Source organism: Gobius niger (assembly GCF_951799975.1).
Source record: "Gobius niger genome assembly, chromosome: 5".
NCBI lineage: Eukaryota > Metazoa > Chordata > Actinopteri > Gobiiformes > Gobiidae > Gobius > Gobius niger.
The window spans coordinates 34,327,669-34,347,334 of NC_136856.1; the positions used below are offsets into that span (position 1 = coordinate 34,327,669).

At 43.3% G+C, this 19,666-nt stretch overlaps 1 protein-coding gene across 1 annotated transcript; it reads right to left on the bottom strand.

Annotated features, from left to right (window-relative positions):
- Positions 1–1,829: 1,829 nt before the first annotated feature.
- ncbp1 (nuclear cap binding protein subunit 1) lies at positions 1,830–19,398 on the bottom strand. The gene is made up of 23 exons (XM_079556974.1): positions 19,228–19,398; positions 17,756–17,844; positions 17,582–17,682; positions 16,514–16,670; positions 14,938–15,045; positions 14,729–14,850; positions 14,489–14,558; positions 13,197–13,412; positions 11,793–11,890; positions 11,545–11,608; positions 10,410–10,520; positions 9,799–9,863; positions 9,664–9,726; positions 8,453–8,527; positions 8,281–8,384; positions 7,356–7,478; positions 6,912–7,014; positions 6,400–6,493; positions 5,088–5,191; positions 4,301–4,418; positions 3,976–4,116; positions 3,318–3,431; positions 1,830–2,408 (listed from the first exon to the last, which is right to left on the bottom strand). The coding sequence occupies exons 1-23, from the start codon at positions 19,259–19,261 to the stop codon at positions 2,295–2,297; spliced, it is 2,388 nt and encodes a 795-aa protein (XP_079413100.1). The 5' UTR covers positions 19,262–19,398; the 3' UTR covers positions 1,830–2,294.
- Between the last annotated feature and the right edge of the window lie 268 nt (positions 19,399–19,666).

Here is a 19,666-nt window from a genome sequence, read left to right on the forward strand (position 1 = left end):
ACATTGTGGTAAAAAATGTGATACTAGAACAGTTTTTGACACTTGTAAAGTCTCCATTGGTTTACATGTTATAGGGAGGGTGGTATCGCAGCAATGTCAGTGCCATGAAGACCAAAGTGAAGATATTTATATTGCGTGTTGATTGATTATTCTACTTTGGATAAAACCACTGAGATGGTAAACGTAGATTGTATAGTTCTATTTGACCAAGTATTGCTTAGTAATTTAAAAAGTGGATTATTATATCGTATTTAAATCAGTATCCGATCTATCCATCCGTTTGAGTAATCCTTGAATCTTCCGTCACTATTTGAAGTGGCACCTGCATTGCTTGGTTCGTAACCTAACCTGGAAGTGCTCTCCTTACCTCAAGCTTCAGCTTTTAAACGCTTTAAAGAACCTTTTAATCGAGAATTGATCACTTGAATTTTAGTGTTCTGGCAAACTTTCATAAATAATTGTGTGCCTATTTATAGTAGCCATGTGCTCATATTTGCCATTATGTAATTTGGTAGCTACACCGGCTCAGGCCCGGTGTATGGTCAGCTTCCACCCCCCAGGAGACACTCCTGGGGGCTGGGGGGTAACAGGTTCTTGTTAATGCTGCTTCTGTGGACCAAAGGTTACAGTCGTTCAAGGTCTTTTCGGTCTTGTTTTTACAGAATATTGGTCTTTTTACTTTGCTCATGTTTAAACACGTTTTACATCTGTAACTCTGTCATTAACTTGGTATAAATAAATAACTTATGGTTACGAAAACAAACCTGTTCTAAACCAAAAAGTTGTACATGTCAGCCTTTAAAGGGGCAACTTTTTATGCAGAAAACATTAGTGTGTATTTGACCTTTCAGAGACCCAGTGTCTGTATGGGTGGTTAGACTAGGGCCACTGTGGCCTCTGACGCTCCAGGATCAATTGTAGAGTTTCTGGTGTAACCATGGTGCCAGCACCAGCACTGAGCCAGAGGATCTGATTGGCTGTCAAGACACTGGACGATCCTCGACCAAATGAAGCCGCGACTGGAGCGACTGCAGCCCAATGACCAGTGGTTCCCACAGATGAGGGGCTCAGTCTGAGGGATGCTCTGTTACATCCGCACTGGCACCACCTGAAGATCCATTGTTCCACTGAAGGTCATTATAGCGCCCCCTCTCTGTGGTGTGTAGAAAACATCTCTGCTGGTCATGTCAATAATGATGGAAACTGTCACATTTTTCTCATCTGAACTTTCACCTTTCAGTTGGTCTCTAAGGAGACGAGGTCTTTGGAGACGTTTTGTGTTTTTTAAGCCCTTCTGTCACAGACGCCTCTGATGGTCATTGGCTCAAGTAACGGCTTCATTTGGGTCGAGGATCGTCCAGACATTTTTTAGTTCAAAACCTTTGCCATCAGGACAAAGTCATGACAGTGTGAATACCTGACAGAAAATGGCACTGAATCCATATTTTAGCACTGATTTGGCCTTTAAAGGCATGCGGTCCTAAACTTTTTATCAGCTGCAAAAACAGACTATTTCAGGTTATTTGTCGTTTTCAATAAAAGCTTTACTAAAAAAATGTTTTGTCTCACTCCCATTTCTTCTTGAATATTTCAGTTTTTCTTGGAACCTTGTTAAGATCCAACCATGCAAATGTGATTTTTTTTCGTTGACATTTTTCAACTGGTTTCAAACATTTGATTTAGGACTGTAAACGTTGTAAGTGTATAATCATGTCAGAGACCAACAAAAATCATCCCCTGGAGTCTGACATGTATGCATTAGACGGCTTTACATGATAACAATGGCACAGACTGGACTAGGACATATACAGCTCATCAGCAAAAACACACCGTCTTAGTGTTTAGATACTCATGTATTTTCCAGACACAAACAGAAGAAGCCGAATACAACAGGAAATAATGCCAAGATTAAGTCTGATAGTAGTTTGAATGAAAATCATTATCATAATAATAAACGTTAAAGCTTAAAGAAACAAACGAGCCAAGAGCTGAAGTGTACTGGGAGTCGACAACAGCCGTCAGAGGCCTGGGTCCATCTGAAGGGACCCCTGACCTCTGACCTCTGACCCCGCCGTGAGGTCATACACGAGTGAAAGGAGGAGAAAGACATGGGCTCTGGAGAATTTAATCATTTCCATTCCACATAAAACAAATATAAAAACGGAGCATTGTGTCCACTGCACATGAGCGGCTTAAAACACTACTGGAAAAGGAAAAGAAACCAGTGTCCGAGTCAGAGAGGGGGAAGCGACGCTGCAGACGGGACGGGAGGGGAGGGGAGGGAGGCCCAGAGCTCAGAGCTGCAGGGCACAGAACTGCTGGTACACGGCCAGGATGTGGTGGTCGAGCTCGGCCGTGAACAGGAGGTTCTCCAGGGTGCCCATGTACTGCTGGATGGTCTGGTAATGCTGAAAACACAAACGCAAACGTTATCAGCTGATGGGACGCGAGCCGAGAGCACAAGGCCAAACTCTGCAGGTCAATGTTGGATTTGGATTGAAGAAGCTGGACACCAGTGAATGTTTTCTGTTGTTTTATGGTCAAAGGTTTTCTGTTTATGGTCAAAATTGCCTAGAATTTCAGTGACAAAATTGACATAATGGATGGTTTAAATTAATGTCCTTTCGTTGTTGATAAATTAGTTGCAAAAATATTTTCAAAAGGGGATTCTGGATCTTCTTTAGTTTATGAATGGTAAATGGACTCAACTTATATAGCGCTTTTCTACCTTGATCAGGCTCAAAGCGCTTTACATTGAGGAACCAGTCACCAATATACAGACACTGGAGGCATGGAGTGTCTTGCCCAAGGACACAACGATAGGGTGCATTCAAAATATTGCTGAGTCTGAGCCTGTAAAGTGTGGAGTCTAAAGTGTGGAGTCTCGGGGGGAAGCAGGGCAAAGATGGGGATAAAAGGAGAGATAGTGAGGAAAATAATGTGGGGGGAAAAGTGGTTTGGCTCCAGTTTGGCTTTACCCCAAATCTAGAGGCTTCTTGAAAAAAGTGTCAAAATAGCAACAAAAATGAAAGAAAAACGAGGATGAAAATACAACAACAAACAAGTGATGAAAAAGTGATTAAAAAAGTGCGGAAAATGCAACAAGAAAACCACAAAAACAGAAAAGTGACAAAAATGTAACAAAAACACATTAAAGAAAACAACAAACAGTGATCTGTTGAAATGAGTTGTTCTGTAGATTTGGAAGTGTAGAAACTGCACTTGGTTATGGTGGGGGACGTCACATTTCCGTCCTATGTGCTCACTTGCGTCGGAACATTTGTGCTCATACAGTGTGTGGTTTGGTCTGCGCTCACCGAGAGGAAGATCTGCTGCAGCCGGTCGGTGCAGTTCTTGTACCAGGGCGTGCTGACGTCCACGCTGCCCGTCTCACAGCGCACCAGGTGCTCCGTCAGCAGCATGATGAACCTCTGTGGGGGACAGGGACAGGGTTTGGTACAAGGAAGGGGTTCATTCATCCACAAGACGGACATGAGCTCAGACAGGGGGGTAGAGCGGCTGAAGAGAAATGTTTAAATGTGTGTGACTGAATCATTTTTTAAATATAACCATTTTGCATTTAAAGCATCAGCTTCCTGGTTGCTAGCTACGCAGCGGCGGAGTGATCTGCGAGGTTACCGGATCTACTGCAATTTGTTTACCTGCGGCCGGCATTACTTCACAAAGGAGCTTTCTACAAATCAGACATGGCAACGTTTGGAGGATTACCCCATGATTTTGAAGAGGTTTTTAATGCAGGCTACTAGTTACCATAGACATGCGCTAGCCTAGCACTAGCCTAGCGCCACTAAACTCTTCAAATATAAAGACTGCAGGAATAAAAAAAATATATATATGTCTCCAGAAATCAACAACACACTGGATAACTCGAGATGAGGCCCTATGTCAAAATCCTGAAATATCCCTTCAATGTCTGGCCCTAAATAAAAACTGATCCTGTGAGTGTGTTCTGACCTGGAAGATGACGAGGAACAGGTTCTTCTGCTCGCTCTGGGCCGACTCCACCTTCTCCTGCAGGCGGTCGATCAGCTCCTCCAGCTGACCCTCCTCGTCCTCACTGGTGCGCTCCATGTCCTCGTCGTCCCCGCTGTCCCGCTGTGGGAGACGGGCACACGGCTCAGTAAAACCTCCCCACACTCGGCACGTTTGCATAGGATGTCCAGTCAACTCTAGTCTAACACATGACCACCGATCCGAATGTCCTTTGGGAGCAGCAGAGGAGCTTCGTCCATGTAACCGCACTGATCTTAAACCCCCAGGTGAGGGAAAGTGGACCTACCCGCTTGTGCTGCTGCTTCTCCAGCTTGTCCTTGGCCTCCTCCAGCTCCTTCTGGATCTTCTGGACGTGTTTGTTCATCTTGCGGATGGTGGAGTGCAGGATCTCCCAGATGTACAGCCTGAGGAGAGAGGGTTTGTGGGGGTGAGTGGGCGCCTGAGCGGGTGGCTGTTGCCAGTAGGGATGCACCGATCCGATACTGGCATCGGATATCGGAGCCGATGCTGGAAAAATACAATATCTATCCATTGGCTACAAGTATCGGATACTGAACCGATACCAGTTTTGGCTCTTGCCGCTTTAAAAAACACAACTTTCACCGACTAAATCCAAGTGAATATAGACATGCTGTACATCATTTTAAAGCTCAGAACCTGGAGAAAACTGTGTAACTTCCACAGACGTATTTTTTATTGTTGCTGCGATGCTGCGGCTAGCAACAGCATGCTAAAGCTAGCAACTAATCAAGGCTGGGTCAGAAACTATGATATCGGCCACTGCTGGAACCAATTGTTTGTATTTTAGTTTATAAAATGCTGTTAAAGAATAACTGATATAAGATATGTGTAAAGCACAAGTTGTAATGATCAGATCACTTCATGTTTCATTGATAATTGATCTGTAACATCATGACAACACATTGCATTGATCTCACAATAAGAGGACCATTCACTTTTTCACTCAGAGAAACCCACATTCAAAAAAGTCTCTTGTCAACGGAAAATATCAGATATCAGCAGATACTTAAACCCCAGTATCGGTATCGGTTCGCTCCAACAGCCCCGTTTACCTGGTGAACTCGTGGGCCATGTCCTGGGAGAAGAGCCAGTTGGCCACCGCTGCACAGTCTACGATCTGTGTCCGGACCATTTTATCCACCAGGACTGCAATCATCTGCACAGGAAACAACACGTGTTATTCCACGTGTTTTACAGCTGCACTGCCCAAGTCCTCATGCTTTCATTAACAGTTAAACTTACCCTCAAATCCATGAGTGTACAATAGTGCTGGCTACAAACCCTGGTCATAACTTTTGCAATTTAGTGCAAAGTAAATAGATCAACTTTCTGCCTAAAAACGTTGGTGTGGCACCGCCTCTGGTGACATGTCTGTCCTGCATTTGATTTTTGAATTGGGCGCCACTGTTGGAGACGGCATAACATCTAATGTCACTGGGGAAATGTGATGTCAGTTGCCCGGCAGCGCAAACCGTCCAATGAAACGCTCCCACACATGGCCCTGGCCCCGCCTCCAGCAGTGAGCGGAGAGGGAGATTACTTTTATTTATTATGATTTTTATTCACTTTTTCATAATGAATGAAATACATCTTGCTGATTGATAAAATTAGACATCTTTTATTCAAACGTCAGCTCAAACTAAAACAAATGCTTTCCTTCAGTTCATTTAACACAAAAGTCTTCCATTGTCTCATCCAAACTCAGTACGGCTTGTGCCAAAAAACTATAAATTATAAAGTCCTTTGACGATTACTGAGGTTGACCAAAGTAGAGATTGTCAGCACGTATAAACTATGGTCTGATTATTTTCTCATAAAGGTGTTCAACATAATGCAAATGTTTTTGAATATTGTATCACTTTTGGTCAGATGAAAGAACTTTCAGCCAAAAGAAAAATATAGCAGGTTCATGAATCATCACTTCCAAATGATGATCAATTTCAACATGTGTCATTTTTGGGGGATTCTCTCCCATAGAGTTGTATTATCCCTGCCCTCCATCTGAGATAATGATATCAAATTCTAGAATGACATCATAATAATAATCAGCAAACTACCTGGTAACAAACCTGGGCCTGGGGTTGGATATGAAAAATAAAACATTGGATTTGCGATTTTAGTAACACAGTAGTAGTAACACATTAGCATTATCTGTCTGAAAAATTGCAATTTCCTTAAATGTTTTTGTCAAAATAGGCCTCTGTGGGGAACAGCTCTGAGATAAATGCAGTCTGTTTCTCAGCCTGACAGTGTGAGCGCTGGATTAAGCCGCTTAAAAAAAGGTCTACGTTTAAAAGCAGAAGAATTTAACCCTGTTTCTTTTGCTCCCTTTATTGTTGACATGCAAGGAAATGCAGGCCTCACCTGTGGGTGGTTCTTCCACGCGTCGTACACAACTTTGAGAATGTGCAGTTTTCCCTCGTCGCTGTCTGTGAGCGCCTTCAGGATCTCATGGAACCTGCAGGTCAAAGGGCAAAACCACTTAAACAATGATCTGCATCCTACGTCACAGCACAGGGTTCCAAACTACGAGAGCTCATTTGCAGGTCTCATTATGTCAGCAGACTTCAACCATGTTCTTCATGAAAAAGGGAGTTACTTCTTTTCTCCCCATTTTATTTTATTTAGGCAATAGGTTTTAGTCATCCTGGTAAATCACTCTAAAAGAGCACCTTCACTTTAAACATTCACCACTGGGGCTTTTTCCCCCTTATTACAACAGTACATCAAATGTCCAAAATGAAGAACATGAGAGTTTCTATTTGACTTTTTACTTAGAGTCAGATAAATAGTGTATGTGTGAACCAACAAAGTAAATGTATCAGTGTGGATGTGACAAAGCTGCTCTGTGAGTGTGTGTTTGTGATGACACTGACTTGCCCAGGGCGCTGAAGGAGTGGCTGAAGGACTTGGCCGCCATGTGGAGCAGGGTCTGCAGGAACACGTCGATCTTCAGCGGGTTGAAGCTCTCGCCTTCATCTGCAGGAGCACGATACAAGATTACGGTAAAGGGTGTTTAGGAAGCATGGTTTACTCAAGTTAAACTAAAGTCTGCCCATTGTTTTTTACTTTCCCGTTAGAAAGAGCTGCATGACTGCGGAAAAGTGCCTGTGAAATGCTTTACATAAGAGTGATTTTCCACTTTTTGATGAAAACTATCATTCTTTTACCAATTAAAAAGGAACCAATAAACCAAAAACAAAATACTTTTCTTTAACTCTAATCTTTGTTTCTGTACAGAGCATGTGGTTCTCAGAGTAGTATAACATTTTCTGTGGGAGGGCAGAGATGGTTGGGAGCAGGTGTGTGGGCTGCCTTACCGTCGTCGTCCTCCTGGTTGGGGTTGGGCACTTCTTTGAGGATGCTGAGGATCTCCTCGTTGGTGGCTTTGTTCTTGATGGCGTTTACCACAGTAAGAGACACGGGGTACCCGGGTAAAGAAGCTGTGGAAACACAGGAGAGAGGACTTTATGTAGCAGCAGTGCCTTGTTAATGTGGCTCTCAAGCTTAGCTGCCTGTGTAAAGCGCGGTCAAATTTACCGTTCTTTCTCTGTCTGTCCCACAATTCTTACGCAGTTCTATGGAGCATTATCGAGAGACTTTCGTGTGTTTATTTTGTCTGCTGGTTTAAAAACCTTTCACTCGTAGACAAAAATAGTCTGAATCAAGTTGTAAAAACCTGCTCTAAAATCATTGGAGTTGAGTTGAGGGACCTGTCTGTTTTTTGTGATCAGCAGATCTTTAGGAGAGCCAAGACAATTCTTGCTTCACCAGAGCATGTTCTATATGGTGAATTCTCATTGTTGCCTTCAGAGCGTCGTTATGCCTCGCCATGCGGTAAGAGGAACCGCTATATGAAATCTTTTGTTCCGGAGGACTCTTGAACTCTCCTAATTTAACTTGAGGTTGTCTCCTGCCTGTTATTCAGACAGACTGTATCTATGTGTGAGCTCCACTTGCTTGGACGTGGTTTGTGTGGCTATTTTATGTTTTTCTGCCCTAAAGGAATGCCCCATGTGGGATAAATAAAGTTTACTAAACTGAACTGAACAAGCTTTTCACACCAAGCACCACCTCGAATATTTTCCGAAATAGAAACAAAGTTGTAGTGCTCTAGAATAAAATCTTAAAGCGCACTGTGCTCTTTAAGTGTGCAAGTGGTTTGTCCCGTACTATTGATTTGGAACCCTGAAACTGTCTTGCCAAATGAATAAAATCAATTGGATGAAGAACATGTGAAGTTACCTGCGCTCTCGTCTGCATACTTGTAAATAAAGAGTGGCTCTGCAGGGATGAGGGCGGAGAAGGTGGGAGGGACGATGTCCACGATGCGCTGGTGGTAAGACAGTCTGGAGGAGTGGACAGTTAAGTCAGTACTTGGTTAAAAGTGTTCAACCCGTAATGTTGTAGGTCCTACCTCATGGACTTCTGCAGAACCTCTCGGACAAACTTGGGCTTAGGCATTTCTGGATCCACGGCCAGACAGTCGGACCTAAAATCAAACAAACATGTATCCTATGATTAAAGCATTAAGAAAACAATCAAAGTAACTCCAATGATTTCCGAAATGGATGTACTACTAATATTTCTGAATCATACAGTCAGGTCTATAAATATTGGGACATCAAATCAGTTCTCATCTTTGTGGCTCTATAAACCACCACAATGGATTTGGAATTAAACAACCAAGATGTGCTTAAACTGAAAACTTTCAGCTTTAGTTTAAGGGTATTTATATCCAAATCAGATGAAGGGTGTAGGAAACACAACCGTTTGTATGTGTGCCTCCCACCGTCAGTGGCATAACTTCAAACAAGGGGCGTGGCCTCGCCGAGGAGGAGGGAAGTAGGAACACAATCTTTCACTCTTTTTAGCCGTTTGTGGCAGAATATAATAAACTTATTTATCAGACATAAAGTCAAGTCTAACTCGGGCCATGTGGATGTTTTTTCACAGCAGATTGTTCAGTAGAAGCGGGGGGAAAATGGCAGTCGTAGCTAGCGTTAGCATGTAGCATGATGTCAACATGAAGCACCATGTTAGCATTCTCCGTTAATTTGTATTTATGGGCTGTTGAACCACTTTGCTCCTCTCCATGTCTTTGCATCTTTATTGCGTAGAAAACTATATTCATAATTCAGCGTTTGCTAAAATAGTTTTGGAGTAATTATAGAAAGTTATGCTTTTCTCCTCTTTGTTTCCTCCCTCAACTGCTTTCCATTCCAGAGATGCAGCGGTGAGCGTTCCACAGATCGAAAATAAAACTCTAGGGATGTTGCCACTTCGATCCACTGGAACTAATGTCCAGCTCCTGCAGCCTTTTTGTAATTATTCATTGGGTTTGTGCGATCAAATGATCAGGAGCTACTGTATGCAGGCTACCCACAGCCCTACACTGCTCATGATAAAGGAGCACTTCTGTGAGACGTCTCGTGAGTTCTGAATGTGGTAGGGGTGGGCCATACGGCAAAAATAGAATATCACAATTTTTATTATAAACTCAATCACTTACAGTAAAACAGTAAAGGGCTCTGAAAGTCTTACATAACACTTCAAGCCACTTGATAATCTACGTTTCATCCCTGGTCCTTTAGAGACTTCAACCACCCCGTGTGTGCAGTGACTCACCAGTCGTCCCAGCTCCAGCGGAACTGAAAGTTGCTGAGGTGGTGGGAGAACCAGTTGATGAGTCTGAAACGGCAGTAGAGTTGTTAGAGGGGAGAGGCGTTCACGGTAAACTCGCTCCTCGCGTGTCATGCTCACCGGTCTATACAGGTGGTGTTCATGGTGTCCAGCCTCATGTACAGCATCTCTGTGGCCTGGGCCAGCTGACACACCATCGTTAAAGGATTTTCACTGACCATATCAATCAATACTTCCCAATGCGTAATTGGGCAACATCTTATATCAAACAGGGGCCAGTACTAATGAATGTGAGTATTTTACCACATCAAACCTTTTATTAATGATTCAACCATCACCGCTTTCACTTCTCCTCGAGCAGATATTGAAACTGGGACTTCACGCTTGCTAGAGCAGTGTCGGGGCCTTCGTCTGTCAAATTAAGGCCCATTCATACTTCATCCTCATTTTTGCCTTGTAACCATGGAAACGTCTAACTGAAGGCATGTCTATGGTTACGTGTCATTTTGCTCTTGCAGCTCTTGGTGTAGGAACAAAATTCTTGCGTCTTATGAAGCATGAATGATCCTTTATTGTGATGTTATTGGCCGATGTGCAGGAAATGTCCACTATAAAGTATGTGTGATCATCTGTATCCAAAATGAACAGTACTCTGTGACTTCATGAAGTACCCAGTGATTCCCCGTCCAAATACACCGACTACGTCAGTGCGGCTCGAAGTTAAAGGATACGACCTGTGGCAGAGAGCCAGGCTGTAGTTTGCACAGTTCAATGAGCAGCGTGGTGTACATGACGTCTAAGTGAGGAGGGAGGGGCAGCTGGAACAGTTGGCCAAATATCACCTAGGAAATAAACACAGGAAGAAAGTTATGTTTGTGTAGATTCATCCGATATCCTCAACTGGACTGGGCTGACTGATTTAAGGACTCTTTGTTTCCACCTTCAGAAGCTTCTTCTCACTCTTGTAGTTAAAGGCCTGACTGGTCAGGGCAGGTGTACTGTACACAGTAGCATCAAGGTAAAGTGCCTTTGACTTTAATGATTTTGATAATGACTTATTTAGATGGATAACATCTGTTGTAAGTAATAATTATAATTTTATTTCAGTGAAGCAGCAAATAAATGAAGAAATGTTGGGAAGAAAAGTTGACAGGAAGAGATCGAGGTAAAGTTCCATAGCAGTTTGACTCACCCATTTCCTATTTACATAATAATATAGTTTGCCTCCAACTATGTCGCTTCCTGTCAGTGTCTAATAAGGAAGTGAAACTATAAACATCACAAAAAATGTGAAAAATAAAGACAGCTGGGTAGTTTGTATTAACTATGTTTTCACAAAAAATGTGTCTAATGCACTTTAGGGTGTTCTTTATTGTCCACGTAGGGAAATCTGTTCTCTGCATTTGACCAATCCTCCTGGGGCGACCCGTCAGGAGCAGAGGGCCTCAGGGACCCATCTCCAGATGTGGAGCAAGGCTGATGGTCAGAACCACCTAGCTAGAAGATCAACCTATTGCACATGTTTTTGTTGATGTAAACCTGAGCACCCAAAGGAAACCCACGATCAACAGCTGCTCTCTCCGCTCTGTGTTGATACATCATTTATGAAGCAGCTGCTTAGTTTCCACAACTGCTCACAGGACTGTTCCCTGCAGTGGGCTGCATACATGGGAAACTATTACAGGGCAGAGTAACCTCTATCTTGTGTCTCTTACTACCGACTTTTGACCAAAAGAGCGACAGCTTTCTGAAAATAGAGGTGAAACATCCTCAACTTAATCAACCCAAATCTCTACTACAAAAACAAAGTTATGTGTGACAGAAGCCGGATAGAAGTGAGATGACCCAGCACCCTGCAGGACATACCTCCACGATGTGATAGTTGAGGGGGATCTTGCTTTTTCCTGGATAACTGAGTAACTGGGCCGCACTAAAAATAGACAGAAAATAAGACCGTTAATAACACCTTAGCCTTGGGGTTTTTGCACAGTGTTGTTTGAGTCCTATGTGCCTCTAAAGGCCTTGCTTGTTCTAATGTGTTACATTTAGGACCTTAAACCGGGCACCAGGCAGAGCTGTGGGATTTTATGTTGTCATTTGGTTATTTGGTGTACCATGTCTTGCGCTCTTTCCAGTGGGTCTTGATGATACAGTTGAGATTCTCTTCTATGACGAACCGCTCCACTGAATGGCTCCCAGGCATCACTGGGCCCTGGACAACAGACAAATCAAGACTTGCTCTGACACATTACCCTCCAGACTAGCGGGCTGTACTTCAAAGCTGGTTAGTTTCACTTTCACGGGTCGACAAACAGAGACACAGGAGCCTCTGGATAAGTTTTACTACAAAGTGTGCTATACTATAAGTGTGCTGAGTTAGGGTTTTTCTAAGAATGTGGAGCGTCTTCATGTGGAACAGGAAGAGTCCAAGCTAAGCGGCCAATCACGGCTTGAGACAGAGTTCATCTGAATATCAAAAATCACTAAACTCAAGGGAACTACATTAAGAGTCTGAACCGAGACGAGAAAAGCATATGTTGTTAATCTTTATTACAACTTAAACACTTAGGTAGTATTACGTAGTATTATGTGAACAACAAATTAGTCACATGTGTAGTCACCTACGTTGCTGCTGGCGCGGTTTGATATAAAGGAATTCTCTCGTCGCCAATAACCATTTTACTTCACTTAATATCAAAAAGCAGTATTTCCTATCAGAGTCTTGTTGATTCATGTGTGCGTTTACAAGGGCTCGAGTTATTGGGAGTTTTTAATATTCCGATGTGATCATATAAACAGTTTCCCGATTATAAAAAAAACTGGGCTAAGATTTTCCATTGGTAACCGGGATATAACTTCATGTATACACCATTTTCCGGCTTTAAGAAACTTCCCATTTTCTTGCGCATTCGTCGTTCATAGTAAACAAACATGGTGGCAGCGGCGAGTCCAAAGAGCTCCTTTTTTCCTTCATTTTCTATCGTGAACTCCATCAGCTTCACTCTGTCACAACAGCCCCGGCTTTAACCTTCCCCCAGTGACTCCTGGTCCGCGTCGGGGATAAAGTCAGACCCAGGACGGGTAAAGGTGAGGAATTACCCACAATCTGCCGTTGCTGCCGTAGTTCAGGATGTAGAGGACGAGCAAAACATTGACTCAAAAGAACAAGCCCCGCAATAAGCCACACATTCATGCTTTTAATATTTTCCCCGTATGGTGCTAAAAAATCATGTAAACAAGGGATTTGAGTTTCCCATTTTCTCAGTGGCATATAAACACCATTCCCCTGACAACTGCCATAACTGGGAATTTCAAGCCCATGTAAATACACTCATGGTAGACAATCTTTTCTTGCAGAAATAAGACCTATTTGCACTTGATGAGAATGTCCTGGGGATGTCGGTAAAACTGAAATTAAAAATCTGAAATGAGCTCCAACTAAATATCCAACAGACTGATTCTCACCCTGCTCTGAAATCTCTCCCTTTACCAGTAACGCTGTGTAGTGCGGTACGTACCTCAGGGGCGTCTGTGTAGTCGAACATGCGGAAGATGACGCGGGGCATGGGGTAGTGTGCGTCGGGCATGTGTCCCGGGGGGGTGAAGGGGGGCAGGTTGTGCTGCAGCGCCTCACACAGGACGCTGTCGAAGGCGATGTAGGGACGGAGGATGTGCCGCTCCTGCCACCGATCCTTCTTCAGCTTCTGGATCTGAGCCCACAGGCAGTCCAGGTACTGAGACACACACACACACACACACACACACACACACACAGTTAGCACACAGTTAGCACACACAGGGGATCAGGGAGTCCCGGTCCCGATAGGCGCAACTGGGAGCAACAGTGAAATACCTCATTTGAAAACAAAGGTCTACAAAACTTTTTGTTGCATTTTTGTTACATTAATGTCACATCTGTCACGTTTTTGTCGCATTGTTTGTCGAATTTTCGCTACGTTGATCGAGTATCGGGCCAATACCACATGCTTGTACTCATACTCGTACTCATTAATGATACCAGATACCAGAAACCCATACCACTTGACTTGCAACCATTGCTCCTACGGGACGCCTCAAAATAGCAACAATCTATGTAACAATATTCCACATAGAGCTGACTTTATTACAGACGACACTCCCTAAATCAGAGTCTGTGCTGGATTTAACCAGAGCTAAATGTTGTTTGTGCTGCAGCGTGGAGTCTGCAGTGTTTACAAGATATAAGCTAATGTTGCTAAACTAGCCGCTAACTCGCGGCTAACAGTTCTGGCGATTCTCACGTTTTATGCCCAGCGGCTTATTCATCTGAAAAACTAACGCAGCGACTAAAAAGTACTCAGAAAATGCAAATTAAAGAGATACAGCATTTATATTGAGCCAAAATGAGCTGCAGCAAAACAATCAAAATGCTGTAGCTACTGGATGAGTAACTATAAACACACGAGAAAATCCACACAGAGCTGAAGTAAAGGCGAAAAGAGACCATTTATCTGCAGTAATAAGTAACATCTCAATACTATTGTTAAATAAAAATACATAAATGAATAAAGCACAAGCATTGAGGAGCTTTTGGACATGAGCTGTTCTGTCTACGATGGACAGTGCAATAGAAATCTCACATTTTTGTTGCTGTTTTGTTGCGTCTGTCACGTTCTTGTCACATTGTTATGTTGTTGTTAGGTTTTTGTCACATTTTCATCGCTATTTTGATGCTTTTTCATTTGAAGCTTTTAGATTTGGGAAATGCCAAACCGGAGAACGCGTACTCGGTTCAGGTGGGCGTAAACAGGTTATTGAGTTGCCAGGTTACCTCCTCCTGTGGGTGGGGCTTCTCCGCCGACCACACCTGTAGCATGGACACGTGCGTCTTCACTCGCCTCCTGCGCACAGAAGAAGAAATGGGTGACCGGGGGGGAAAGCTGAGCAGGTGTGAGCGGGGACGGGGTGAGAACATGCATCAGACGAGGAAACGACTCACTAAGGAGGAGGATTTGGGAAGATTTGATCATTTTTGTTATGCTTTTTTTTTTTCAGGAGCGGACCCACTCACTTGAGGTAACCTTCGATCTGACTGAGGAGCCGGTCCATCTCCACGTCCTTCTTCTCGTACAGCTCTTTGCCCACCCAGGGGAGACAGGACAGCACCACGTACACAAACCAGTCCGAGCGCACCTGAGGAGACACGCCAGGCTCGGTGAAAAAGCGCACACAAACTGAGCTTTCAGAACATAGCCTGCTTACTTTGTGTGGCTCACTTACCTGTGGCACATCCTCTTCCTGCGTCACACTGACAAAGTTCTCAAACATGGCGATCATGGAGGGAGCGGCGATCACGTGGCAGTTGACCAGATCGGACAAGAAACGCACCTGCAGGAAGAAAAACAGCATCTTAAGAGTTTGAAATTTGTCGGGGTGAAGGCAGTCTTAACACTAGTTTTTTCTCACGTTTTGTGGCTTTTTTTGTCATTACTTATTTGTCTCGTTTTATTGCATTTTCTTCGCAATTTTGGTTTTAAGCTTTTAGATTTGAATAATACCAAACTGGAGAAAATGTGCTTGGTTCGGGCGGGGGGGGTAAGAGGGTAATACCTCAATATTTTGGGGGAGTCTCTCGATAACGATGATGAAGCGATATTTTAACAAACCATCAGAAACATGGAAAATCAAAATTTAGATTGCCGTCGCTCAAAAAGATTGCTGTGTAGGGATTGGAAGCGAGACCCAGTATCATGGCCCCGGGGTCACGTGAGTCGATCCTGGACCTATCAACTCCAGCCTTAACGGTCTGCGGTGCGGTGTGAAAACGAGGAGAAAATCTAGTTCATTATTTTACAGCAGTACGTTTTCAAGCTCACAGCTACAGCCAAATCTAACCAACACCAAAACACTTATGAGACTTCAATACTATATTTGTATTTTACCTCCCTTATATTAATTGTATACGGGAAATAGAAATGAATAAAAAATAAACAAAGGCCTAGGCTGTATTGCCCATTATACTGTAGCCTCTCTCTCTCTCTATATATATATATATATAGGCCATATAACTATGATTTTTGCCTTTTTAGAATACCGATAAGAATATTGTGCGACAGTGGCATAGATGGTAGAGAGGGTCGTCTCGTGATCGGAAGGTCGGGGGTTCGAATCCCACCTCCTGAAAGTGCACATTGTCGTTGTGTCCTTGGGCAAGACACTTCACCCACATTGCCCCCAGTGTCTGCGTACATTGGTGTATGAATGGGAGTATGAATGGGTGAGTGGATCCTTGCTGTAAAGCGCTTTGAGTGCCTAATGTAGGTGGAAAAGCGCTATACAAGTTGAGACCATTTACCATTGTTAAAGTACTGGATCGATAACAGTATCAATAGTAGTAGTAGTAGTAAACTCGACTGTATTTTAAAGTCATTTATTTTGAATTAAATGGTTAATAAAGATATTTTAGCACAATTCTGATTATTGGGATGATCTTAGTTAAGCAAAGGCCAAATAAAAGATATACAAAATGTATAAAAATTGCATCCGTTCAGTGTAGTTCTATGATCTTAGTTTGGTCCTCTTTTTCAAAAGGTTTCGACACCAAAATTTGGGGTCCCATCCTCTAGATTGGATATTACTCTGTGACTGTAGGGCTGGGAGATGAATCAAATCAGATACAGATGATGTGAAGAATAGCTACAGTACATCGTGCAATAGAATCAGTTGCAAATAAATGATGCAATAATTTATGCAAATCCTCAAGAGTATTCGATGTCTGCGATCTTGGTTTCTAAAAGTCATGGTCCACATGAAACCTAACATGTCTGTAATTGTTCCAGTTGCTCCAGGTACATACCAAGTAAACGGCCTCGATGTACAGGTTGTTCTTTAGAGTCTCTTTAAGTTGGCGGATCATGGCTTCCACAAACTCTCCTCCGAAGTTGTAGTTGCGCGCATTAAGGAGTCCGACCAGCGTGGTGTAGACCGTCAGCTTCTCGGGAAGCAGCCGGGCCCTGTCAAAGACCACCACATCCATCACACACAGGTAGGAAACACATGTACCACCAGAACCTTGACCGCTGCTCTGTTCCCAACCTTGGAACTCTCAACATCTTCCATACCCGTCATAATGGGCTTTTCTAAATGTAATAGTTGTATGGTGTGAATTTATTTTTTTATACTATAGTATTTTTTTTCAGGCAATCACATCCCTGTCTGAGTTTGCGACTCGTTTGTGCTTCGCCTGGCCTCTCCATAACGTGCATCTGAATCAAACACAGTGCAATCAGGAGCAGCATTTTGGTTTTGGGCTGTAACTTTGGACAATATATGAAGAAAGAGGAGTAAAATTGCACGAGGTGACGGCGACATGAGGTGCCAAACACACGTTTTTCTTCCTCTCGAGCTCGCAGCCATTTAGTGACACTTCAGCACTAATGAGCACGTTTTCTCAGACAGGCTTCACGGACTCCTGCCTCTGATTGTAGTTTCCAACACTTTTCATACAGCAGTTTAGCTCTTATCTTCTCGAGTGTGTACTACCTACGGGGGCGTATATATGCGGCAGATGCAGAGGTAAATAATGGCACATGGCAGGTCGTCTCCTTTGCCTCCTGTTAGAAGTCCCATACACAGATACTTTACGGTCATGAACTGTCATTATGCTTTGTCTTAAAGCGTAGCGGGTTAGCTCTAGCTCCATGGCTGTCTTGTTTAGCTACAGGGCAGTCTGAAAACAAGTAGGCACACGAGGAGACAGTTGGATTATATTTAAATCAGGGTTTAGAGCCGCGTCATACTTTTGAAAGAAAGTATGTGAAATCCACATTTGATCGGTGCAGTTAACCAATCAGCGGTCAGATCAGAACATAACAGTTGAATGACGACATATTTTACACTAACCACCAAATCAAAGGTCACTTACACAGAACACAAAATACGCAAGATCTTGTTCTTGTAGTTGGGAAGGTCCGCCTCCAACACTCCAGCCAGGCCCTCCAGGTTGCTTTCCAAGGAGGACGTGCTCTGGAACACAGCACCACCAGCAAAAACTTAGTTCCAATGAAATCTTAACATGTATTGAACACGTTTGACGTACCTTCTCCCCAACCCGACATATGAGTGACTCCAGGCGGTCTTCAATCTCTATGGGCTCCGAGGTTCTCCTCCTTTTATGGGGCTGACCTCCTGGAACACCAGCATTACATCATGATTAAAAATACAAGGAAATTACTGTCAACACAGAGCACAGGCCTGTCTCTCATCGCTTTTCAGCTGCAAAGTAGAGGGTTTAGCCCTGAGTACGAACAGGAAACCACTGCCTGAGGACTAAACCTTGGGCCAGAAAAAGGTCTAAACCAGGACTAAGCACTATTCAGGATTAAAGGAGCCCCAATACTTAGTCCAGACTCTGGGACCAGAAGGAGACCACTCTCACAGTCCGAGATGGTTCATACTGCATGGCACTTTCATTTGGTTTTAAAGTGAAGGATGATCCTGCCAGTATTTTTCAAAGTGATCTACTAAAGTGAAAATGAATCAGTAATTAGATGTGTTTAATTAGTGTTCGAAATTAATCTAAAATAGTCTCCCACCATGATCAATTGTTGTAGGGTTTCTGGTAGGTTTTCTGAATGGAATGTATGCGTAACCATGGAAATGACTCCATCAGCAGAGAATACTTACCAGAAACCCTGAAAACAACTGATCCTGGTTCCTGGAGCATCATATGTGGCGTTCGATCCCAACGTGTGCGTACTGTTACTGACTGCACTTTGGTCACTGTTTGTTTGTTTTCTAAGTGCATTATCAATAAAGCTGGATTGAATTGGACTGGACTTTTCAGAGTCCGTTGGCCTGCTTGATGTATTTATATATCGATATATGAAGTATCACCTAAACATGGATGTCCTGAATAAATCAGCCCTCTGTTGTACACAGGATGAGAGTTCAGGACTGTGACATCATATAGCTAAGCATCATGGGATTTGCAGCAAAAGTAAACTAATGGAGATTTTAAAAGGTGAAATGCTGGAGTCATTGTTCACATATAACCACATCACAGTGTGTTTCGTGTGTTTTTAAAGAGCCAAACATATAGGTGGTCCAATATACGCACGAATAACAAACTTTTTTCTGCATCAAAAGTTACATAATACACCATTAAACAAAAGAAAATGTGCAATATTATTTCAACTCCTATGTTTTTGTTATTAGTCGAAAGCCATGTGAAAACCCATTTCGACTCTCCTGCAGCACAGCTAAATGGGAACAGTGAGTGCATGTGAGTCTGTGGGGCAGAGACCTGGCTCAAGCTAAAAAAAAAAGCCTCAGTTACCGCCCCCATGTTCCTGCTCCCGACTGCGGCTATCAGACCCAATATCTCCCCGGTGTTATCACGCAGATGTCGGTTAGTGGAACCGCTGGGGCCGCGTACGAGACCCGCAGAGCCACAGCTGTGCAGAACCCAGAACCATTAGGCACAGGGGCAGTGTGTGTGTGTGCGTGTGGCCGGTCGGAGCAGCTCACACCGCCGTTAGCTCTCCACACATGCACAGCTTTACTACTCACCCTCATTGTCGTCGCTGTGTCGCCTTCGGGACATTTTAAAACTAATGGCGATGAAGCTGTGCAATAAAAAAAAGAATTCACTCCCAAAACAAGTCCGGGGTTGATACTCCGCGGAATAAAGAAGAGTACAAACGAGTGAAAAGCGGCTGCGGCGCCTCAAAAAAAGCGCACAAACGCCAGCGCTCTGAATGAAGAAGCGTACTTCCGCTGCAACCCGGAAGTGCATTGTTTTTTTATTTTATTTTTTATTTAAAAGATATGTTCTTACAGAATAAAAGTGCAGCAGACATAAGTATATACATGTAACATAATATGCACGTGTTAAAAGCCAGGGGAGAAAAACATTAAAGTAAAATGACACCGTACAAAACAGAGGGGGACATTTGCGTCAAGATATTATCCCGGAAGTGCATTCGTTTAATTCCTCCGACCGCTCCTC